The following is a 25,679-nucleotide window of genomic DNA, read 5'->3' on the forward strand; positions in this document are numbered from 1 at the left end:
ACACAGCGGGAATGATTTCCCCATCTACATCAAGTGTGTGGATGGGGTAATTAGGTCATTTATTTTTCAACCCGCTGGTTGAACGAAACAAAATTACTATTGTATGGCCAGCCTAACACTATAGAAAGAACATTCGACCAGCAGGGGAAATGCTCAAATACAGATTCCTGTTTGAATAGCTAAATAAATGGGTGTTTGGTGTTCCCCTTACTCATTCACATGGAGGAAGGAGCGGCATGAAGGAGCGGCATCTTGGAGAGCCCCTTGTTTTTAAAGGATGCTTCCATATTCTGATAAGTCCCCTGCCCACAAACCTCAAAAACAACTGGACCAGGGTTGTCCGGAAGAGACCCTTGTTCTTATCAACAAGGGGACAGGCTGCTTTGCCACGCCCCCCTCGGTAAAGTACCACTCCATGTTGAGAGCATATGGCATTTCCCCCCCTTGCTTTTTGTATGGGATTTCCCCCTTAAAATCCATACCAGACTTGGGGTCTTGTATGGAATTTGGAGGCGACTTCCCACCCTTTTTTGGGGTCTTGTATGGAATTTGGAGGCGACTCCTCACCCTTTTTTTTGTTTTTCATGGGGTCTTCCTTAAAATTCATACCAAACATAAAGAATATTTTGGGGGGGGGGGATCCCATGCTATTTATTTACACTATTCCTGCTGTTTGTTTGCATTTACCCGTCAGTTGGGAATCTCCAATGTGCTGAGCAGGTATACAGTGTGAGTCACTGATTGTTAGGATGCGGGCAGGGGACTGCTCCATAACAACAAGGAGGAATCTGTCCCATTTACAGGGGTAATTAATTATACCATTGCTAAATGTTTCACTTCACACTGCAGCAGAACACCCTTTCTCTCAGCCATATACACAAGATTTTCCATAGACTGTACACAGTGCTAAGGTCTACCTCATTATTTTTTTCCCCTGCAGGTCGAATATTCTTATGGCTATTTTTTTCTTGGGATTCAATGTAACGGAATGGTACATTCGCTGGGCAAAAGGCAACAAAGCAACTATTACACACATATTACAAACCTTGCTAGTATTATTTGTTCATTTGCAAAGCAACATTTTTATAAATAGGCCTCTTAAAGTGTGTGTAATCCCTAGCAACAACCTTCTCTTATTTGCTTCCTTTTGGTCTGTTAAATTGATCATTGAGAGTATTTACTTATCTGTTCTATAAGTGTAAAAAATACTTGTTGACCCTAATAGAAATCACGCCTGATGATAACTTTCTGTGCTGTCCACCTTTGGTGAATGTTGTGAACATTCTTTAAACTAAAATTTTCTAATAAAATTCTATCAGTGTGGCCAGCTTTAGAGTGTGCACTACTGTATAGGCAAACCCTTTGGTGACATTTGCACATCTCCATTACTCTGTCAGTAGTAGTTGGTATCCCATCCACTTCCTATCTCTTGCTCTTACCAAGCTGTCTCCAAAAACACTTTGTATACACCACGTATAATTCTCTCATAGTACCACACATAAATCTTACCTAGTGCTGACCCTTCCCCAAGGCTAGATCTGTCCCATGCTCCATTAGACTCCTTCATACTCACTCATCTCTTAAGGGTAACTAACTCTGCTCTATCTCACCACAATTAAACTGGGCAATAGCCCTGAACTACCTAAGTTACCTGACCCAAACAATGCTCACTAGTTAAAGAACATCCACCCTATTATAGGAACTTGGACTAGATCCACTTCGAAAAGGTTTATGCATCGTCAATTGACTCCTGCTTGTAATTTTGCTTCGCTTCACCAATTGTCATTGTATAATTACTGTTCGAGCTACCGGTATGTTGTTCTTTTTTTCTATTTAACAACCCCATAGTGCCGACCGTATGTACATATGCGGCCTCGGCTTTAAGGGGTTATTCCGGGGTGATGCCTGCAGCTGCAGGCATCATCTGGTACTGTTTTCTAGAGCGGGCAGTCAGCTCTTCATGGATAACAACTGACGTGGCTAAAACCTGCTCAGCCGTTATCCCGGAGGAGCGAGAGGGGACGTCCCTCGCTTCCGCCACTCTTCCCGGGCCTCCCATCCCCCTGGGAGACTTGAGACACGATCTGGCACTTCTGCTGGCTAGAGTGAGACTGGAAGGTAGCTGAAAATGGCTTACTTCCAGTCTCCTTTGTGTAAACATGGAAACAACGTCACTTCCGGTTTACTCAGCTGCCAATGGCGCAGTTTTAAAAAAAAAAATACAGTATTCATAATCGCTGTTTTTGGCGATCTGAATACTTTGAAGTGCAAAGGAGAGATTTGGGGTCTTTTACACCCCTGATCTCCCTATAAAGAGTACCTATCACCACCTATTACTGATATGTTTACAATCCTTGTGACAGCAATAAAGGTGATCACATTTTTTTTTTAAAGTGACAATGTAAAAAAATAAAAATAAATAAAAGCAATAAGAAAAAAAAATATTTTCTAAAGCGCCCCCATCCCCGCGAGCTCGCGCAGCAAAGAAAACACACACATAAGTTGTGCCCACATATGTAAAAGATATTCAAATCACACAAGTGAGGTATCGCCACGATCGTCAGAGTGAGAGCAATAATTCTAGCACTAGACCTCCTCTGTAGCTCTAACCTGGTAACCGTTATTTTTTTTTTAAATCGCCGCCCATGGAGATTTTTAGGTGCCGTAGTTTGTCGCCATTCCACGAGTGTGTGCAATTTCAAAGCATGACTTGTTGGGTATCTATCTACTCGGTGTAACATCATCATTCACATTATACAAAAAAATTGGGCTAACTTTACTTTTTAGGCTTTTTTTAATTCATGAAAGTGTCTTTTTTCATTAAAAAAAATGTGTTTGAAAGACCGCTGCGCAAATACAGTGTGACATAAAATATTGCTATATTTTATTCTCTAGATTCCCTGCTAAAAAATTATATATAACGTTTGGGGGTTCTAAGTAATTTTCTAACAAAAAATATGGATTTTAACGTGCAAGCAACAAATGTCAGAAATAGACTTAGTCGTTAAAGGGTTAAATAAAAAACCTTTATGTGGAAAAAAAATAAATAAATAGGAGTTGGTAGACAGCGTAAAACCTTCCTTTGTCATGCGTATTCAGTGCTTGTCCAACCAAACCTCCTCCCAGTGTTCTGTGACTACATCATAAGTTGTGAGCCTCTGCCACAATTCCTTCTCCCAGGCTATATCTTTTGAAATAGGAAACAGGACAGCCAGATCACATGATCTGAATATTAGCAATAGTCGTGGACTAATTTAATTAAAGCACAGGACACGCAGCTGTATAACACTGAAGGGAAATACTGTCATTTTATAGAAGACAAGTATTGAGTGTAATCATATTAATAATTGCCATTCTCAATTCAGATTTATTGGTGCATTTAACCACTTCAGCTCTGGAAGGTTTTACCCCCTTCCTGACCAGGCCATTTTTTGCAATATGGCACTGCGTTGTTTTAACTGACGATTGCGCGGTCGTACCACATTGAACCCAAATAAAATTGATATCTTTTTTTTCCCACAAATAGAGCTTTCTTTTGGTGGTATTTGATCACCTCTATGGTTTCTATTTTTTGCGCTATAAACAAAAAAACAGACAATTTTGAAAAAAAAAAAAACAATATTTTTTACTTTCTGCTATAATACATATCCAATAAAAAATGTAAAAAATCTAATTTCTTCATTAATTTAGGCCAATATGTATTCTGCTACATGTTTTTGGTAAAAAAAATCCCAATAAGCGTATATTGATTGGTTTGCACAAAAGTTATCATGCCTACAAACTATGGCGGACATTGTGGTGGACTAATCGGACACTTATGCCGCGTACACACGAGCGGACTTTTCAGCATCAAAGGTCCGACGGTCTTTCCGACGGACTTTCGACAGAGTTACTATGGACTTTCGAATGACCAGACTTTCCCACACACAAACGGACTAAAATCCGTACGAAAGTCCGTTGGTTTGAACGTGATGACGTGCGAAGGGACTAGAATAAGGAAGTTCATAGCCAGTAGCCAATAGCTGCCCTTGCGTTGTTTTTTGTCCATCGGACTAGTATACAGACGAATGGATTTTTTGACCGGACTCGAGTCCGTCAGAAAGATTTGAAACATGTTCTAAATCTAAAGTCCATCTGATTTTTCGACAGCAAAGGTCCGATGAAGCCCACACACGATCGAATTGCCCGGCGGATTCGTTCCATCGGACCTTTGCTGTCAAAGTCTGCTCGTGTGTACACGGCATAAGTGACTCTTTTTGGGACCAGTGACACCATCACAGTGATCAGTGCTAAAAAAAAATGCACAGTCACTGTATAAATGACACTGGCAGGGAAGGGGTTAACATCAGGGGCGATCAAAGGGTTAAGTGTGCTCGTAGGGAGTGCTTTCTAACTGTGGGGGGAATGGATGCACTAGAGGAAAATCTAGATCTATGTTTCTGCTTAGCAGAAACACAAGATCTCCATTTTCCTCTGTGACAGAACAGAGGTCTGCCTTGTTTACATAAGCAGACCCCCATTCTGCCTCTCCTCCGAATGATCGGCAAGTTCCGGCGGCCGTCGCGGCCGCCAAACCCACTGATTGGCTCCTGCTGTGTCCGATCACAGCGGGAGTGGGGCTCCAGTAGTGTGTGCGCACACCAGGTCTTGTGTACAAAATCACGTACAGGTACGTGATTTTGTGCAGCCAGGTCGCCCTGCCGCAGTATATATGCGGTGGGTGGTCCAGAAGCGATTAAAGTCATTCTGAAGGCTAGAAATTTTGTTTTACCTTAATGCATTCACAACCCGTGCATCTGCCCCATAGCAAGCAGCTTGCTATGGTGGCAGACACAGAAGAGGAGGAGCCCAGTGCATCGGTGGGGGACTCCAGAACAGGAAGGTAGGAATAGTATGCTTATTATTTTAGAATTTAAAAAAAAAATGATACTAAAGTCTTGATTTTTGTTGTTTAAAAATAACAAACATGTTATACTTACCTGCTCTGTTGTAGTGGTTTTGCACAGAGCAGCCCAGATCCTCCTCTTCTCAGGTTCCTCGCTGGCGCTCCTGGCCCCTCCCTCCTGCCCCCACAGCAAGCAGCTTGCTATGGGGGCACCCAAGCTGAGCCGCCACTCTGTGTGTCCATTCAGACACGGAGCCATGGCTCGGCCCCACCCCTCTCTCCTCATTGGCTCTCTAACTTTGATTGACAGCAGCAGGAACCAATGGTGCCAGCTGTGTGTCTCAGCTAATCAGGAGGGAGAGTCCCGTACAGCCAAGCCTCTCGTACAACATCGCTGGATCGAGATGGGCTCAGGTAAGTATTAGGGGGGCTGATGGGGGCTGCTGCACACGGAACTTTTTTTCTCCTAATGCATAGAATGCATTAAGATAAAAAATCTTCTCCCTTTAGAACCACTTTAACTTTTAAAACTGCTTTAAGCTAATTTTATAGCATGTGCCTTCAAATTCTGATTTGTACATGACCTTGAATTATTTTAATTTCTTTTGCGGGTTGTTCTTCAACAGTTTATTCTCTTTTTTTTCTAAAATGCATTTTTGTCATGCTTAAAGGCTTCCAATTGTGTTGCATTTAAGTTGTGTTTGGCAAATGCCCAAACTACTAATTAGTCAAATAACAGATTAAACCAACTAAACTATGCAGAGCCAACAAATATGATGACATCTACAGACTTCTGTTACCAGTAACAAAGATTATTTGACAGCTGAGCTGAGATAACTATCATTTATTAGAGAGAGTTAAGAATCTGGTCCAAGAATTTCTATCCCTAAAATGCCAGAATAAATGTTCTCCATTCATTCGACAAGAAAGACTGTTATTACAAGCCAGAATATTGGTTCAAACTGGAAAAACTGTTAACGCCACTATATATATATATATATATATATATATATATATATATATATATATATATTGCAATTGCTTTTATCTATTTTATTGGTAATGGTTCATCAATTAAAGAGAACAGGACTACAGGAGCTGCCATTACTACTTGTGTTTTTAAACTATATCAACTTGATAAAAAAATAATGTTCTTTAGCAAGGAACATACATTCCACCATAAATAATTATGCTACCAACATTAATGTGTGCTGTAAATTGCCTCTGGCATTGTTTCGGTTTCTTCTTGCTGGAGGCTGCCATTCTGCTGAAGCCCAGAGCCTCTGAGCAGCCGTAAATCTTTAGGGTGTCAGCAGATCAGCCTATACATTTTCGGCATAGTGCCCAAAAATAGAGAGCAAATGAGCATGTGCAGAGCAGGATGAGACAGTGTGTTACTGGATTGTAAACAGTATAGGCCCTTATTTTTAATGTTTTCCATACCTTACCTGCAAAAGGTGCTAGCCTGTGATGATGTAGCTGGACTTATTTTTCTGAATAAACTTCCACTTTAGAGTTACCAGCCCCATCCTTTCATAACTGATTCTCAAAGATTCATAAAGCTCACAACAGAAACTCTAAATGTAGGTTTCAGTTGGTTTCTAACAGCTCAAAAAACACCTGAAATTTGCTTAGAGTGCTGGCAGCCTGCCAAGATTTTGCTACAATAGAAAGTAAGTGGACAAGAGCTGAGATGTCAATCTCTCTGTTGATGAATTTCTTCACAATGCTTATAGCTAGAGAGGTGATTGAGGGCTTTTACTGCTTGTGCAAAATACTGTATGTCAACACTTTTCTGGGCACAGGTTCACTTTAAAGATGTCCCCTCTGAAGCCTTTATCTTATATGATGTGATATTAACAAATACAATAAGACTAATGTGTCTTTAGTTTGGGATAGAAGGTAGGAGGGTCAGAGCTCCTGACATGTTTATTGCTGCCAACATTGTTTCCAGTACAGGGAAGTCGTGGAAAATCTGCCCAACAAGGACACAGACACTATCAAAAACTATAAAAATTCCAACCTTTCTCTCTCAATTCAAACTAAAAAACACATGCCGTATAATGAATGTGCAAACATGACTATATATGATCTACTTGCTATGTATTTTGCAGGTCCTGGACTGGCCTTTGTAGTGTATCCACAAGCCATGACGATGCTTCCTCTGTCTCCTTTCTGGTCATTCCTTTTTTTCTTCATGCTTTTGACTCTAGGATTAGACAGCCAGGTAAGCAGTTCACCTTAAAAACTTAAACTGATCTTACAAAACACTGGTTTGTATGAATATTGGTGCTGGGCAATAAAAGCAAAGTCAAAGGAATTCTCTTTTGGGTCATACTTATAAAGCCCAGGGTATTGAAGCACATCGGCCGTATTGATTTTTTTTTAGCCAACATTTATAAGTAAGCTGTTGGCAGAAGTTTAACTTGGGGAATGTTGACTAAAGTCTCATATTGTGATTCTTTGTTTTCACATTGATCTAGCATTTGTAAGGTTAAATTGGTTTTATTTTTTACTTTCTTAGTTTAAGAGCTGCCTGCATGACTTTTAGCATCCTTTGTATTATTGTCTAAACCAGATGGCCCCACATCCTCAAGGGGAAAATGTTCCTTGTCTGAATCGCTCCATGTGTAATCTAAAATAACCTGCTGCTTGTCAGGTTTAACCTGGTGGGGAAATAAATAAATGTTTTAATTTTCTAAGTTGTGTGGAAAAAAATGATATATAGAATCTGATTGGTTGCTATGGGCAACAGCAACAGTTCAGATAGAACTTGTCCAATACACTTTTTATAAATTCCCCCTAGTATGCTTAGGTCTGTTCAGTCTGTGATTCAGTCTCCACAAAGCTGGTGCAGTTGCCTAGACTTTGCCACCACACATGGTAAATATCAAAGCCTAGGTCCAGCTTTGCATATTAAATTACATATAATAAATTAATTTTATTTATATATATATATATATATATATATATATATATATATATATATATATATATATATATATATATTATTCTTAAAGTGAACCTGTTCCTTGCCTTTTGCAACACCTTCACCTAAATAAAGTCTCCCCACTACTGCCTATACTTACCTGGAGCATATAACATCGCTATATCTAATGACAAACATTAGCATGCAAAGACAACTGCACTCAGTTTAGGAAAGACTCTTTTATCTTTCAGTACGTCTGCCCCATCCACAAAACTAGGTCCATAAAGACATAGCTTGACAAGTTTGGTGTAGAGAAACTTAAGTGACCTGCACAGAGCACTTAACTCAACCTCTCTTTACACCATTGGGATGAACTAGAACGCAGACTTTAAGAAAGGTCTTCTTATCCAACATTAGTACATGACCTTACAAATGCTGATTTGGGCAAATATTATATTATATATACATACATACAATATATTTATTGCATAATAGTTGTACATCTTATGATGTTTACTTATTTAGTGCCTGCTCATCACATGACCTGTTACTACATTAGTGAATGCTGTAGATTTTTTTTCTCCTGTTTTCATTCAGGATATTATTTGTGTCCTTCGCAGTTTGCATTCATGGAGACCATTGTGACGGCCATTACAGATGAGTTCCCTTATTACCTCAGACCAAAGAAAGCTTTTTTCTCCTTTATCATCTGTGTTGTGCTGTTTCTGCTGGGGTTAATCCTTACGACTGATGTAAGTAATTTCTCCAGATTCTGATTTTTCCAAGGACCACTAAACCTAGTTCCACATATAAAGCACCCATAGACATGAAATGATTGGGCTGGGTCAGGTGACATGCTCATGTCTCTGAGTAAACTGTAGACCATTGGTCAGCAACTAGTGGTCCATGGACCACTGATGGTCCATGAGATAATTTTGGTGGTCCCCAGGGGTTCTGCCACAAATCAACATTGTGGCAGATATGTACCACCCAATGTTGTTTCCGGTGTTGTTCTCAATGTGCGCTAATAATCAATATTTTCGTCGCGCATTGATACCCGATGCCTCCTCTGTAGTTCTGGCTCCTGTGAACTCAGAGGGAGGCGCCGGGAGTATTGCAGAGAGTGGTGAGTTGCAGGGCTGATTACAGATTATGGGAGGGAGCATGGAACTTGAGCACATGGCTGGATAAAGAGGTGAGATCCAATGATGAGTCTGTGTAAGGCAGCAGTGTGATGCAGAGTGTGCTTTTTTCCTGGTGTTGTTACTAGCTTTACAGCCCGTTTTTTATAATGCCTGTGGGCGTGAGGCCTAACAAATATTTTAGATTTATAAAACAGCATTGTAGCATGAATAAGGTTGATATAACTTTTTGGCAAAATATAATTTTATTGAAAATTTTGGTGTAAAAAAGTACATAGAGTATAAATTAGTAGATAGGGGTGCATAGCACAGGTAGGGAGATAGGGTTTACAATGGCTACGGACTGAGGTGATAGAATTGGTCATTACCATACAAACTGGTAAGTAACAATAAAGTACAAGCATTTTCTGAAAACTGAAAGCAGAAGGTTAACGCCAAGCCAGTAGACAAGAATCAATGAAAATAACATGTAGCTTTTAGAAAATCGAACTGATATATAATTTAGTACTGGGTATTGTTGGCCTGTACATTACACGCTATTTTTTAATGAAAACAGTGCAATTATGTCATGGCTATTTCTTGCCTGTAATACAATGTCCTGTGTTTTAATGCTCCAGGGTGGAATGTATTGGCTGGTCCTTTTGGATGACTACAGTGCAGGATTTGGCCTCCTGGTGATAGTAATCACATTCTGCCTCGCAGTTTCAAGAGTATACGGTAGGTCATATTGCCTATAATTACCAAAATGGCACTCCGTGCTAGTGATTTGAGCAGCAAGTTAAGGGAGAGATAAGACTAAAAATGTGCATCATTTGTTTACTTACGGTACTTTTTCACTTTTTTTGTGTCTTTTGTTGTTTTCAGTCCTGGAGATTTGTCTAAATAATCTGAAGCTGACAACTTCATTTTAGGTGATTGTCAGTGGTTTAGTCACTGGCACCTTATAATATTTTGGGTCTCTAATAAAGCAGTCCTATTTATCAGATCTTGGCTATAGCCTCTGTCAGTTTTGCTTCATGGTTGATAGCAGGGGCGTTACTAGGTCTACAAAAGATCTGGGGCTAGTGCCCATAGCAGCGTAGTAAAGAAAGTCATACGCTTGGGTGGGCATACACATGTATATAATATACGTGTGTGTGTGTGTGTGTGTATATATCCCCAGATAGCCCCCTTACATCAGGGTCCCCAGAGAGCCCCCCTTACATTAGGGTCCCCACAGAGCCTCCCCCTTAAATCAGGGTCCCAAGAGAGCCTCCCCCTTAAATCAGGGTCCCAAGAGAGCCTCCCCCTTAAATCAGGGTCCCAAGAGAGCCTCCCCCTTAAATCAGGGTCCCCAGAGAGCCCCCCCCCTTAAATTAGGGTTCCCAGAGAGCTTGTAACTTACATCAGGGTCCCCAGAGAGCCTCCCCTCCCCTTGGGGACCCCTGCAGAGACTCGGGGCTTTGGGCCCCAGATTCGGGGCTATAGTCCCAAGAGCCACCCCCTAGCGACGCCACTGGTTGACAGTATGACCTTAGAATTACGCCTGCAACTCCCATTCATTGCTGAGTGCAGCAGGTGGAATTTGATCATGCCATGAATACTCAATGGTGGCTAAAATCTATAGGGAGGATTTCCCAGCAAAGGTACCCTAAGAAAAACAAGCTGTCGGGGTACTGAACCTTGAACATCCACCCAAAATTTACTGTAGCGACATCTTAAATAGTAACTCCAAGCAGATAAAAAAGACTACTATTTAATACAGATACATATTCCTATAATAATTATAATGCATTTTGAAATACAGCAAGCATATGTATGTGAATATATTGACACATATAAACTTCTTGCACTCCTGTGCACAGCAGGACTAAGACTTAGGAAAAGGATGGACACAACTGTTAGTCCTGTTTTGCTGCATTACACAGCGCCTTCAAGGTAAAACTGTTGAGCCTGACAGGATGAGAGAGCAAAGTGGTAATTCTCCTTCATTGTTCAGTCAGCATGTTGGGGTGTATCAGCGACCCAGCTGTTTTGATTAATTGTTATGGAATAAAGGAAAATTGTGGCTGCATTATTATCTGATAGAATGTCTGGAACACAAGCCTAGCTGAACAGAATTATACATTTGTGGTACAGGTGGTGGGAGGGGTATATAATAACCCATTTCCTTGCAGGCATGCTTTAATTCTTAGTTTTAAAATGTGATGAATCACTCTAAGGTCCTTATACACATAATTTGTCAGATCAGTCCACTTTAGATATAAGTTTCTGATATTCTATTGCTAATCCTGCAGCCAATAAGGTACTTTATATAATGCTGATGCACACTGGTCAGTCTGTATGATATCTATAAACTTTAAAGACCTGTGTCGATGACATCAGATTTAGACACTTTAGAATTCATTGCCATGTGTATTTGGCCTGCAATTGACCTGCCCCGGGTGAGTTTTGCATTCTTATGACTTTTATGGGAATTTAAAACCCATTTAAAGCAAACAAAAGCCTGCTGATACAGACCTTAAGCGGTAGTAAACCGCCCCCCCCCCCCCAAAAAAAAAAAAATTGTGTTAAGCCATAATGTGCTAGTATGCACTGCATGCCAGCACATTTTGACAGGCTTACCGGCAAACAGAACCCTTCAGCGCAGTGCTGTCATGGCCCCCCTGGCGCTTCCATGTTCACCCGGTCTTTCTTCCGGGTTCGCTTAAATGGGCCACTTAAATGGCCGCGATAACGTCACTCCTGCGCACACGCGCTGGAGCTCCGGCCACGGCGCGGTGGTCTGCAGTCTTTGGCATACTGTATTCCCTGGAATGCAGAGCATCATTGCGCATGTGCGGGTGATGTCATCGGCTATTGCCCATGTGAATATCTCCTAAACTGTGTTTACAGATAAGCCAGATTGTAAGCTTGCCTGTAGGTACAAGTGAAGAGAGGGCCTTTACTAACACTTTAAATTGGCTGCTTGCTTGTCTAAAACATCCTACTTTACAATTACTTGTCTATAGACTGGTAGGGACAGTGAGCATTAAATTGCTGTAAATGAAACTTTTTTATGTTCCTTTTATCTAGGAATAAAGAGTTTTTGCCGGGATATTCAAATGATGCTTGGATTCAAACCGGGTATTTATTTTAAAGCTTGCTGGGCATTTTTATCACCAGTTACATTAATGGTGAGTAGACTGGACATAATCAATATTTTTTTTTGTTTAACCTAAAATTAGCATTGTGGCATATTTCATCAAAAAAATCACAGAATATGTAAATACACACAGTCCTGAACTATATGCACTGCCAGACTCTGTAATGCCAAAACAATTTCGTCCAGTCAGTGTATAGCAGTGTACATGCAATGCAAGATGGCCATACACTGTTTTACACTGATGGTCATATCAGATTCCTCTATCTTCACAATCGAGGTGGATGGAGAAATGCCCCCTGCTGGGTCATTGTATTCTGACAGTGGCACCCGCTGCAGTCAGAATACACTGATCAGCAGCAGCAGCTACTTATCTGCAGCTGTTTATCAACAGAAAATTTTTCAACATGTCCCTTAAGCCTTGTACACACAATCAGATTTTCCGCAGACAAAGCGTCAGACTTGCACGTGCCTGGATTTTGTCTTGCGTACAAACAGTACACAATTGTCGGCCAACAAACACGAACATAGTGACGATCCTAGATGAGGAGAAAGGAGAAGTCTGCATTCTTTTTTATGATGTGGGTCTTTCAGGTGCTGTTGCCAACAGACTGCATGGCAGGTTGTCATATGTCTAGTCAAGCATGTGGTGCCCAAGCAGCTGGTGGTCTGGTGTTCTGGCCCACACCAATGAATTTTTGGAAGTCAGCGAGGAGTCAGCAGCGCCCTGCACCTGTGGAGCTCTGTGGTGTGATGCAATAGGGTTGCCCTTAAGCTGGTCCCTGGAGGATATCCTGCCTCGTTGGAGTTGTGCCTCCTCCTCCTCCTCACTTTCCTCCTCTGTTCTCTCAGGCACCCAAGTACAGTCAGTGACCTCATCATCCCCTCCCTCCTCGATACTGGAGCAAACTTGGCAGTATGCTGCAGCTGGGGGAACATGACTGCCAGTTTCTTATCCTTCTATGGCACCCCCTCTCTCTAAGCTCACGTTTCTCCCTTCTTCAACCTGGAAACCAACATCGGAGCCTTCAAATTGCTGCGCATCCTCCAGCATGTAATCGACACTATGGTCGAATAATTCTGGTGACTCCTCTGTGCATGATGGTGGGGCTATGGAAGGAGTAGCTGTGAACAAGGAGTCGGTGGAATAGGCTGCTTTGGCAGCTGCGATGGAAGGAAAACTAGTATGGGCCTGAGTGACAGAGGATGAGGAGGGCTTAGTTATACACTCCAACAAATCTTCTGCATGTTGTGGCTCAATAACACGGCCAGCAGTGGAAAAGAAGGACAAGCATTCCCCGCATGCAGAGGATGCACCATGTCAGCGACCTTCACTTTTCATTGTAGACACAGAGGCAGCTTGCCCTCTTTTAGTGGCCTGTGAGCGTCTGCCTCTCCTTTCGGATATGATGGGGATTTTCTGGTGGGATTTTTATTAGAGAGTGTGAGGTGGAAATATGGTGCTTGGGTGCAATACTTTTGTGCTTGGTGCACTCTAAACCATGTTATTATTGTTTTTTATTTTTGGGGGGGGGATTTTTATAACTTTTTATTATAGAGTGTGGGATGGGAATATGGTGCTTGGGTGCAATACTTTTATGCTTGGTGCTATTATAGTTTTTTTTAAATAAAGAAAATAAGGGTGCAGCAATTGTGGAGATTTTTTTTACAGCTGCTATAAAAAAAACTAAAATAAAATAAATGTAAAAAAAATTAAGAAAGGCCAAAAAAAAAAACAGTGGTGATGCAGAAGGGAGGCCACCTGCAACTCAGAAGAAGGAACAGCAATTATGGAGAATTTTTTTTTGCTGCTGCAAGACTTTTGCTGCTGCAAAAAACTGTCTCTGTGTTTTTATTACTTTTTGACACTTTTTTTGGTCTATGGGTAGTACACCATACTCATTCACATGAGAGAGGCTGGGATATGGAGGCCCCCTTGTTAAAGGGGCTTCCAGATTCTGATAAGCCCCCTACCCGCAGACCCCCAGAACCACAGCCCAGGGTTGTGGGGATAAGGGCTTTGTTTCCATCAACATGATGCTTGCTCATTCCCCCCCTGTTCTGGCCTTCTAGGCTGCATGCTCGGATAAGGGTCTGGTATGGATTTTGGGGGGAAACCCCATGCTGTTTTTAAAAAAAAATTGGTGTGGGGTTCCCCTTAAAATCCATACCAGACCTGAAAGGCCTGGTGTTGATTTGGTTTGGGTTTTTGTTGTTTTTTTTCACTTTTTTATTGCTGGCAATGTTGGTAATGTTTTTTTATTCCGCTCGCCCAACTCTGTCCCCCTGGCACAGTGTATCACTCTTACTTGTAACCAGGTATCATGTGATTACTATGACTGGTCATAGCAATCACATGATAACAGTGTAAACAATCTGTCATGACCGGCTTTCCATTCATGAACAGCTTGCTTACTGTTGTGATCTGTAATTGACATACAGCAATCACATGGTACCTGGTTAACTATACCATGTGATTAGCTTAGCTAATCATAGATCACAAAAGCAAGCTGTTTATGAATGAAAAACACATTCATAACAGCTAAAGCTAAAAAAATAAAAATAAAATCCCTGCTCACTCCCCCCATGGATACCAGGATGATGCCTGCAGAGGAGGCATCTGGGGTCCTACAGACCCCAGATCTCTCCATAAAGAGTAACTGTCAAAAAACCTTCTGGAGCTCAAGTGGTTAAAAGATGGTTACTCTAGATAAAAGTATAAGTTATATTATCTAATTTTTCTTGTTTGAAATTACACTAAAATTATGATTCTGGTACAAAACATTGCAAAGTTATTAACAAATGAAATTCAGCATTTTTCTATTTTTTTTTAAGTGGCATTAAAAAAACAATTAACAAAACAAATAAACATAAAAACTTGTTTAAATATTAGGGACTAAAAAATAGAAATAAGCCAAAAAAATCAACAGGAAAAGAATAGCTAAAAGGGGAAGGGCAAGATGGAGTTAGTTGGTGCTGATTAGGGTACACTAAGCATTGATGATTAGAGTTTTTTCACACACTGAGTTACAAATTTTTGCACACCACTACACATGTATAGTGTCAACAGGGCTCGGTTCACATATGCGGATTGGATGCATTTTGAATCGCATCCAATTGGCATGACATGTGAAACAGCATAGTTTTCCATTGAAGCTGTTCACATATCTGCGGTGCATCCAAAGAGCAAATTTAGAAAGAATTCTGTCTGTTTTCTGAGCACTGCGGTTTAGTTTAGATGCAAATTCCAGGCTCAGTGCCTTTTAAGGGAACGCTTCTGAATCACACATGTCATCTTTTTTGAACACGAATTGGGAAAAAAAAACAGCGTGGGGGTCCCCCCAATCATGAAGGGCCTGGTATGGATTTTTGGGGAACCCCATGCCAAAATGTAAAAAAGAACAGCGTGGTCCCCCCCTGAATCCATACCAGATCATTAGGTCTGGTATGGATTTTGAGGGGAACCCAATGCCACAATTTAACAAAAAATGGTGTGGGGGTGCCCCAAAAATCCATATCAGACCCTTATCTGAGCATGCAGGCCAGGAAAGGGGGGACAAGCGAGTTCCACCCCTTCTGAACCATACCAGGCCATATGCCCTCAACATGGGGGGTGCTTTGGGGTAGATGGGTTCCTCCCCCCAAAGCACCTTGTCCTCATGTTGATGGGAAGAAGTGCCTCTTCCCCACAATCCTGGCTGGTGGTTTTGGGGGTCTGTGGGCAGAGGATTATTGGAATCTGGAAGCCCCCAGATCCTGCCCCCCTTCCTATGTGAATGAGTATGGGGTACATTGTACAAGTGCTTGGTGTAGATTCATCATCAATCACGATGACTGCCGGCAGCTCCGACAAGAAAGAAAAAAAAAAAAGAGGTTGGCATCCGACACTGGCTCCAGCCCTCTGACCTGCCTCCTAATGCTAAATAAACTAAGGGGCCAGGTCACCTGGTGACATCACTTTACCATCACTTTACCCGCCCCTTAACCACTTCAGCCCCGGAAGATTTGGCTGCTCAATGACCAAGCTATTTTTCACTAACTGACAACTGCGCGGTCGTGCGACGCTGTACCCAAACAAAATTGATGTCCTTTTTCCCCCACAAATAGAGCTTTCTTTTGGTGGTATTTGATCACCTCTGCGTTTTTTATTTTTTGCACTATAAACAAAAGAAGAGCGACAATTTTGAAAAAAACACTATATCTTTTACTTTTTGCTATAATAAATATCCCACATTTTTTTTCCAAAAAAATAATTTTTTCCTCAGTTTGGGCCGATATGTATTGTTCTACATATTTTTGGTAAAAAAAAAAAAAAATTGCAATAAGCGTATATTAATGGTTTTGCACAAAACTTATAGCGTCTACAAAATAGGGGATAGATTCAAGGCATTTTTATTAATTTTTTTTTTTTACTAGCAATGGCTGGCGATCAAGGGGTTAACTGTGTTCCTTCACTGTGTTCTAACTGTAGGGGGGATGAGACTATCTAGGAGGAGAGAAAGATCAGTGTTCATACTTAGTATGAACTCATAATCTGTCTCTACTCCCCTGAAAGAACTGGGATTTGTGTGTTTACACACTCAGATACCAGTTCTCGCTCTGTCACGAGCAATCGCGGGTGCCAGGCAGCCATCGCGCCTGCTGGGCACTCGCATCGGCTCCAGGCACACTCTGCGGGCGCATGCGCGCCCCTAGTGGCCAAAAGGAGAAGCAACATAAGGTAACGTTGATTTGCCCAGCCAAGCTAATCTGCAACAGTAAAACTGCGGCGGCTGATCCGGAAGCGGTTAATTTATCTAGCATCGGGAGGCGGCAGAGCTGTCAGACGATGGGAGCCAGCATCAGGTGTAGAGCTCTGTTTTTTTCGGGGGGGGGGGGGGGGGGTCGGCAGCAGCAGCATTCATCGAGATTGAAGCTGGATTTACTCCTTCAGGGGACTTTGTTTTTGTTTTTTTTAGTAAAGGACTTGTCAAACTGTCTCTCTGTTTTTATTTATTTTTGACACTTTTTTTGGTGAATGAGTAGGAGTCCATTGTACCCCATACTCATTCAAATGGGGGTGGGCGGGATCTGGAGACTTAAAGATTCTGATAAGCCCCCCCTCCTGCAGACCCCCACAACCACCGCCAGCACCATGACAACCACAGAACAGGCAGAGGCTAAGATGCAGTTTCCTTGGCTATAAAGGATAGGAAGGTTTAGTTATACGGACATTACATAGAGATTGAAGATCAGCCTTTTTGATCTGCAGATGAATGGAACAGAATTACAAAATTAACAATGTTCTGTTGTATTTATCCCACACATTTATAAACAATGTGTCAGAATTTTTTTTTAATACCAGCAGCTATACCAGCTGCTGTATTTTCACAGCAACTCCCAACTGTCAAAATGACAGTTGCTGGCAAATGCAAGAGGGGGATGCAGCAGTGATACAGAAGAACAGGGCACACTACACATGTCCTTTGCACTTCCATTAGGTCTTTTTGGCCATGCCTAGCACCCCCATTGTCCACAACTGGTTAATCAAACATACAAATGTTGTTTTCTGCAATGTTTCCATTTACTTTCTGCTGATTAGTATATGCACAGTATATTCTTTGTTGCATGCCCCTGCTGATTACTGTCGCAGTTGCCAGTGTGCTTTTGTCAGCTCTTAAATGACTGTTGTCATGGGTGACTACATGTGCTCTACAATGGCAACTGCATATCTAAATAGAGGATAAGATGGCACCATCCTTAGTAGACAGGAGGATAGGAGGGTTTTGTTTTGCTTTAAGGGCATAAAAAATTACCAACAGATGCTTACAAGGTAATAATTGCCAGTAAAGCTGTGATAACCATATAGCACATAAAGAAGGGGGTGGGGGGGCTCCTTGGATGGCAGAAGGCTTAATGGTCAGTGCCTGTACACATGTTAAATAGAATCACTCCCAAGCCCACACCCCATAACCCAATTAGGCAATAACCTAACCATCTCGTAAACTGTTGGCGCTATATAAATCCTGTATAATAATAATAATAACATGCAAGATCTACTCAGCCCCCAGCAGCCAAGGCTCATATATATAGTATAGTGCCAAAACAACCCTTGATTTATAGGCTTTTCAGTAAGAATGCAATCATCCTTGGCATGCCAAAGACATATTATAACTGTGTACATACATACCCATGCAAGGCTTAACACCTACACAAAATGCACACACGTCATACTTACACCCACTCCTATATTTCAGTGACTGGGGTGACCATCGATCCCCTGTTTTAATACTGTAAAATAAGATATAATCATCAGAAACAAGCAATGTGTTGAAAGACCAATGAAGCAGACATGTTGAGGAAATCCCTGGGATTGCATAAGTAACAGCTTGCAGTATCCCCAGGGTTACTCAGACCCCCCCCCCCCCCCCCCTCTGCACACCCATTGCAGTCCCTCTCTTTAAATACATTCTGCTGTGGACAATTGATTAATTGCATCATTTACACATCATAATTCTCAACAAGGCAGAAAGCCTTTAAAATATAGTGTCTTAAATAATCTGCACTGTGCATCTGTTTTATCCTTTTATTTATTGCAGAGAAGTGACAGCACTGGTAAGGTAATATTAGGTGACTGTGTTTGTGATGACCTTATTTTAGCTTACTGGGTGCATATCTTTTCGCATACCAATTTTTGAAAATTATACAGTGGTTTTCTGCCTTGGGCCTATTGTATGTGCCACAAGATGGGGAAATAGGATTTGTCTAGGTGCATAGTGTATTTACTATTCTAATGTATCCTGCAAGATTTGTCAAAATATAACCACAGCAGTCGATCATGTTGGAGTTAATATGAGGCCCTGGGTCCCATATCTCCATTGATATGGGACCCTTGGCAGTAAAGGTTCAGTCCATCCTAAATGAATATTTCAATTATGCATCATGGCTTTACTTATCCCATCGCTTCTTACATCTCTTTGAGACTCTAGCAATGCGATCTTCTTTCAAATATTCTTGAGTCTCTTTTAATTCATCTCTATTCTTGGTAGAGTAAAATAAATGACTTACAGTATGAGTTATAGCTAAGCTAAAATGCATAAAGAGAGTAAATGACCACAGAAGGTTGGTCGATGTCTGAACTCAGGCCAGGAGACCTTTTAAAAACGATTGACCAAGGAAACTAGTGGGTACTTTAGCCCACAGTTGTCCAACCATAGCTGAAATATAAGTTTCGAGTGGATTGACAATTTAAAGATCAGTAATTTTATTGCAAAAAAAAAGAGTAGATCAGGAGTAAAGTGTTAAAATAAACTTGATATGACTCCAGATTATCTGAGAGAATCAGACACCAACTCCTTGAAAAAAAAGCATGACTACTTTCATTTGGTAGGCAGAATCCCCTATTCTGTCCCCAGATTATGGACACTTATGCCGCGTACACACGGTCGGACTTTTCGTCTACAAAAGTCCGACAGCCTGTCCGACATACTTCCGACGTACCTTCGGCGGACTTGCGGCAGACTTTCTTACGAACGGACTTGCCTACACACGACCACACAAAAGTCCGACGGATTCGTACGTGATGACGTACACCTGACTAAAATAAGGAAGTTCATAGCCAGTAGCCAATAGCTGCCCTAGCATGGGTTTTTGTCCGTCGGACTAGCACACAGACGAGCGGATTTCGGGGTCCGTCGTACTTACGACGTAAAGATTTGAAGCATGTTTCAAATCTAAAGTCCGTCGGATTTGAGGCTAAAAAAGTCAGTTGAAAGTCCGGAGAAGCCCACACACGATCGGATTACCAGCCAGCTTTAGTCCGTCAGCGTCCGTTGGACTTTTGTAGACGAAAAGTCCGACCGTGTGTACGCGGCATTACAGAATTTCAGCTTCCTATGATGCAGAGTTGTGTGGCAGTATGCCATGCAAAAGTGATTCTCTGTTGGAGAACAACACCCTAAGGATGATATGAGTGATTTATGATGACAGCCAAAGTTGAGCTTCCAAGAAATATCTGTTATTTTACTAGGCTGCAACTTTAATTCAAAATAACCTGCAGAGCAGTTTTGGAGGGATGAAGGAATTGTCAGGTGGATTGTATGCAATATTGGTTGGTTTATGGCCATTCAGAATGAGCGAATTTGGAAGTGTTTATTTACCTGAAATTAGATGAAATGCAGAAGATTTTTTGAAAATGTGTTGGATTTGATTGGGAAGGCAAAGCTGAATTGAGAAGGTTTTTTAGTGTTTTTTTTTAAAGTGTATTGGGCTTTAAATGGTTCCTGAGGGTAACAAATTTGCATTTCAACTATCCTGGATCAGTTCTTTTTAACAGCACAAAGTAAAAAAAGCAAAATGACTTGTAAAGCAACTGAATAACACTCTAATTAAAACAAAAAGTAAAAAACAATTCTTGCCTACACAGCTCAATAGGCAAACATCATGGGTTCCACTTCAGTAAAATATCACAGAAGGTGACATCAGAATTTTGACAAAACCACTCTGCTTCTCTCTAGTGGCCAAAGAAGTAAAATGTGACATTGTTGATGTTAGTATGAGTCATTTTACCACCCCAAGAAGTTAGACTTTTTATTTCAGGAATACAATATAAAATTACATGGTGTTGAATGAAGCTGGGAACCTGTAAAATACCTCTGCGCTGAAGACTTTGAGAAATATAAAATGTGCTTCTACCAGTCAGCATTTTCGAAAACTAAAATGCAAACTTTGGTTTATTCATCCTTTAATGATAATAAATAATATCACAGTAATAACTGATGATGTCACAATATTTCAAGTCAGAAACATTGCCTTTACAACATTGTGAAATGATTGTTTATATTCACCCAGGGCCTCCTGGCTTACAGCATAGTGAAGTATCAGCCCTCCCAGTATGGCAACTACAAGTTCCCTTTCTGGTCAGAAGCATTAGGAATTCTCATGGGTCTTCTCTCTTGCATGATGGTGCCCATTGGGATGCTGGTTGCTATATTAAAAGAAGAAGGGACACTCTGGGAGGTAAGTCATACATTCCGAAATACATAATAATTTTTTATTTATTTTTTTTGTTCTAAATATCTTGAGCAAACCTCTTTGAATCCAAGCCAAGTTAAAACAAAAACAAATTGTATAATATATATTATATGTCTTATTGCTGAGTTGGGGTAAGAAAATATTTTAATTAAAATAATTTATGGTCTTTGGAATGTTTTCAGAAATACACTCACAATTGGATTAAGTTTAACAAAAATCGTAATAATAATAGAAAAACTTTTAATGTCTAATGTATGTATTTAAATGCATATGTACATGGGGCAGCCATATTTGCTACTATTCAGGCTGCTGCAACATCAGCTTATTAGTGCTCCACAGCCAACTTTTTTATATCTCTCTTCATGCCGTCTCTCTGTCTACTAGAACAAGAGACCCTCTGTGTTAGCTGATCATGTAATTTTGAGCAGTTGAGGAATAGTTTAAATATCCAAACACAGTTCTGAAATTAGACTCACTTCTCATTTTAAACCCTTAGACCCCTTTCACACTGGGGGGCTTTGCAGGCGCTACAGCGCTAAAAATAGCGCCTGCAAAGCACCCTGAAAGAGCTGCTGCTGTCTCTCCAGTGTGAAAGCCCCGAGGGCTTTCACACTGGAGCAGTGCGCTGGCAGGACGCTAAAAAAAGTCCTGCTAGCAGCATCTTTGGAGCGGTGAAGGAGCGGTATATACACTGCTCCTTCACCACTCCTGCCTATTGAAATCAATGGGGCAGCGTGGTTATACCGCCGTCATAGTGCTGCTGCAGCAGCGCTTTGCTGTGGTTTTAACCCTTTCACGGCTGGTTTTAACCCTTTCTCGTCTGCTAGCAGGGGTAACAGCGCCCCGCTAGCGGCCAAATAGGGCCGCAAAATTCACGGTACCGCCGGCGGACCCACCGCCCCCGTGTGAAAGGGGCCTTAGAAATACAGACCTAAAAGGTATGCAGATGTCAGGTTACAGCTTTGCTGGGCCCATGCTTGTTCTAAGTATGTGAATCATTCAGGAGTCCACCATGGATTACAAAGACACATTCAAAACAGTGAGTGGCACATCTCTATCTGAACAGTAGTATCTTAGGGAATAGCAAAATTGCTGTTTAAGTGTGGAGCTGGATTCAAATCCTGCTTCAGACAGTGGCTGTATATTTTCCCTATGCTTGTGTGGGTCTGCACCGGATACTGCAGTCTCAATCCTAAAATATACTGTTGGTTTAACTGGCTTCTTTTCAAGTCCCCTCTAATTTATGTGTACCTCACCCCCTAACGATCCACTGGTAAATTTGGTCCTATTTTTCCCTTTAGAACACACACAAAGCCAGGCACACAGCATTTTCTTCCTTCTTCCTCTGGCTCAGAAAACAGTTTAGGAATTCTTTTTAGTGTTTTTTATTGGAACATGAACTGGGATAGGGAGCATGGGATACCCCGATGAACTGCTACTGAAAAAACTTGAGGACTTCTCAACTTTTGGCTGCCCTCCAAACACTGCTGGTTGCACTTCTGGCTGAAATGCTGAACAAGTTGCTGGCTACACTGCATCCACTAAATGTCCCACATAATTTCTAATGCTGTTGATGACTTGTATTCTCTCAGGAGGTTAATAGCTACATACTGTCACCTCTCCTCAGAATTAGGGGTAATTTACTCATTTAGCCACAGGATCACAGGTTGCCTCTGGCCAATATCCACAGGCTCTTCCTACCTCACACCACTTCAGGACCATTGGACTTCTTCCCACCAAGTTCCACCTGGCTCACTCCAGTGTCTTCACAAGGGTTTCTCAAGCACTCCTGGCCCAGGGACAGAGCCCCTGTACTGGGGTCTCCTCCTGCAGGACTGGACCCTGAAACACTGCACCTCGTTCCTCAGGCTTCCTACTATTTATGGGCTCTCTCTCTCCACCTTCTGGGCACACCTCCTTAGGGATTGGCTGGAGTCCCATACATATTCAGGCTTTTCTGCTTCCCTGCTTATCTGCTTCCCTGTCTTTCATACTTTTTTTAACTATACTTTTAGAAGCCTCTAGAAGACAAGGGAAAGTAACAGAAAAGCAGCCTGTAAAACACTGAGCAGCCCTAAGCAATCGACCCCTGCTCTACAGATTACTGAAGAGCCAAAACTAAACTTGCCCAGCAGCCTACTCTATTCTAGGAGGGTGCTACATATGTATAAATGTAGTAGAGGTGAGCTCCTTCAAGGCACTGAAGTAGGTGTACCTAAGTACTGTACAATGTATCAGTACAAAATAAATGCTAAAGCACTTATACTACATTAAGTCTACATTCACAATTAGCGATTAGGGACATACAGCAGATTCCTACAGCAAATATCAATGGATTCTTGCACCTGGGATTACATGTGTATGCAAACAAATGTGACCGGGAAGCCTGTTCAAAACATGGGCAGGCTGACAGAAGCCATGGCTGTTGGCATCGTAACAAACATCCAGTGATTACCTGACGTTAGGAATGGATGAGCAACCCTGAGTGTAGAAGGATTGCGTCAAGGGTTGGACATACCTACCGTACATCAGCCTCCCTATGCCCACATTTATGGTCAAACCCAGAAACACAGAATGCCAAGCTGTTCTGATAGGCAAAGACTTGGTGCCTGTGTTTTATGCATACAGCTTTTTCTGGTTTAATAGCAGAGTCACTTTAAATGGCTATTTTTCAATTGAAAGCTCAATGTTCACCCTGTACCAGCTTTGTAGTATCCAGTGTTTGTGTGCCATAGCAGAAAGATTAGTTGGTGAATCAACTTGTGGTTCAACATTGACCTAATAAGGCCATGTGGCCATATTAGATCAATGATGTTACACCCATCCCTATCCCTTAGTGTATGAGCACACGTGGGGGGCAGGGAATGCCCGAGTCACAGCTGATTAGATCAGCAGTGACAGCATCCTTCTGGGTTTGGATCAAACCCAAGCTCATCTCTCATACTGGTCACTGGAAGTTCAACATGGCATCTCATGGCAAAGAACTCTCTGAGGATCTGAAAAAAAGAATTGTTGCTCTACATAAAGATGGCCTAGGCTATAAGAAGATTGGCAAGACCCTGAAACTGAGCTGTAGCACGGTGGCCAAGACCATACAGCGGTTTAACAGGACATGTTCCACTCAGAACAGGCCTCACTGTGGTCGACCAAAGAAGTTGAGTGTACATGCTCAAAGTCATATCCAGAGGTTGTCTTTGGGAAATAGACATATGAGTGCTGCCTGCATTGCTGTAGAGGTTGAAGGGGTGGGGGTCAGCCTGTCATTGCTCAGACCATACGACACACACTGCATCAAATTGGTCTGCATGGCTGTCATCCCGGAAGGAAGCCTCTTCTAAAGATGATGCACAAGAAAGCCCGCAAACAGTTTGCTGAAGACAAGCAGACTAAGGACATGGATTACTGGAACCATGTCCTGTGGTCTGATGAGATCCAGATAAACTTATTTGGTTCAGATGGTGTCAAGCATGTGTGGCAGCAACCAGGTGAGAAGTACAAAGACAAGTGAGTCTTGCCTAGAGTCAAGCATGTTGATCGGAGTGTCATGGTCTGTGGTTTCATGAGTGCTGCCGGCACTGGGGAGCTACAGTTCATTGAGGGAACCATGAATGCCAAAATGTACTGTGACATATTGAAGCACAGCATGATCCCCTTCCTTTCGGAGACTGGGCCGCAGGGCAGTATTCCAACATGATAACAACTCCAAACACACCTCCAAGACGACCACTGCCTTGCTAAAAAAGTTGAGGTTAAAGGTGATGGACTGGCCAAGCATGTCTCCATACCTAAACCCTATTTAGCATCTGTGAGGCATCCTCAAATGGAAGGTGGAGGAGCGCAAGGTCTCTAACATCCACCAGCTCCGTGATGTTGTCATGGAGGAGTGGAAGAGGACTCCAGTGGCAACCTGTGAAGCTCTGGTGAACTCCATGCCCAAGAGGGTTAAGGCAGTGCTGGAAAATAATGGTGGCCACACAAAATATTGACACTTTGGGCCCAATTTGGACATTTTCACTTACGGGTGTACTCACTTTTGTTGCCAGTGGTTTAGACATTAATGGCTGTGTGTTGCGTTATTTTGAGGGGACAGAAAATGTGCACTGTTATACAAACTGTACACTCACTACTCACATTGTAGCAAAGTGTAATTTTTTCAATGTTGTCACATGAAAAGAGAATAAAATATTTACAAAAATGTGAGGGGTGTACTCACTTTTGTGAGATACTGTGTGTGTGTGTATATATATATATATATATATATATATATATATATATATATATATATATATATATATATTGTGTAGCAAGGTCAAATGAGAACCTCCAGGGCCAGAGATAGCTGACATCCTTCTGTATATGGTGGGTTGTAAAGCATGGTGGGTGCAAGGTAGTTAAAGTTATTGGGCGCCAGACACTTCTTGAATGAAAAAGCATTTATTTCTCTTAACAAACTTTTGGGAGAGAGAGGGTTAGGGCCAGGACACCCTTAGGTAGTTGCCAGTTCAATTGGCAGACTTCAGTAGGGGGACAGCCATGCAGGAAAAGGCATTCAGCAAGACACCACATCTGCATGTGCAGGAATGTTATCTC

The 25,679-nt window shown here is 41.7% G+C and overlaps 1 protein-coding gene across 1 annotated transcript in view; it reads left to right on the forward strand.

The window, feature by feature from the left end:
* Positions 1-25,679, forward strand: part of SLC6A7 (solute carrier family 6 member 7) — a 237,857-nt gene that overhangs the window by 181,191 nt on the left and 30,987 nt on the right. The window contains exons 9-13 of the mRNA XM_073621084.1: positions 7,000-7,112; positions 8,435-8,566; positions 9,574-9,673; positions 12,011-12,111; positions 20,907-21,074. Coding sequence (XP_073477185.1) covers positions 7,000-7,112; positions 8,435-8,566; positions 9,574-9,673; positions 12,011-12,111; positions 20,907-21,074 — 614 coding nt within the window. The remainder of the gene's footprint in view (positions 1-6,999; positions 7,113-8,434; positions 8,567-9,573; positions 9,674-12,010; positions 12,112-20,906; positions 21,075-25,679) is intronic.

The sequence above is a fragment of the Aquarana catesbeiana genome, linkage group LG03 (assembly GCF_042186555.1).
Source record: "Aquarana catesbeiana isolate 2022-GZ linkage group LG03, ASM4218655v1, whole genome shotgun sequence".
In the NCBI taxonomy this organism is placed as follows: Eukaryota; Metazoa; Chordata; class Amphibia; order Anura; family Ranidae; genus Aquarana; species Aquarana catesbeiana.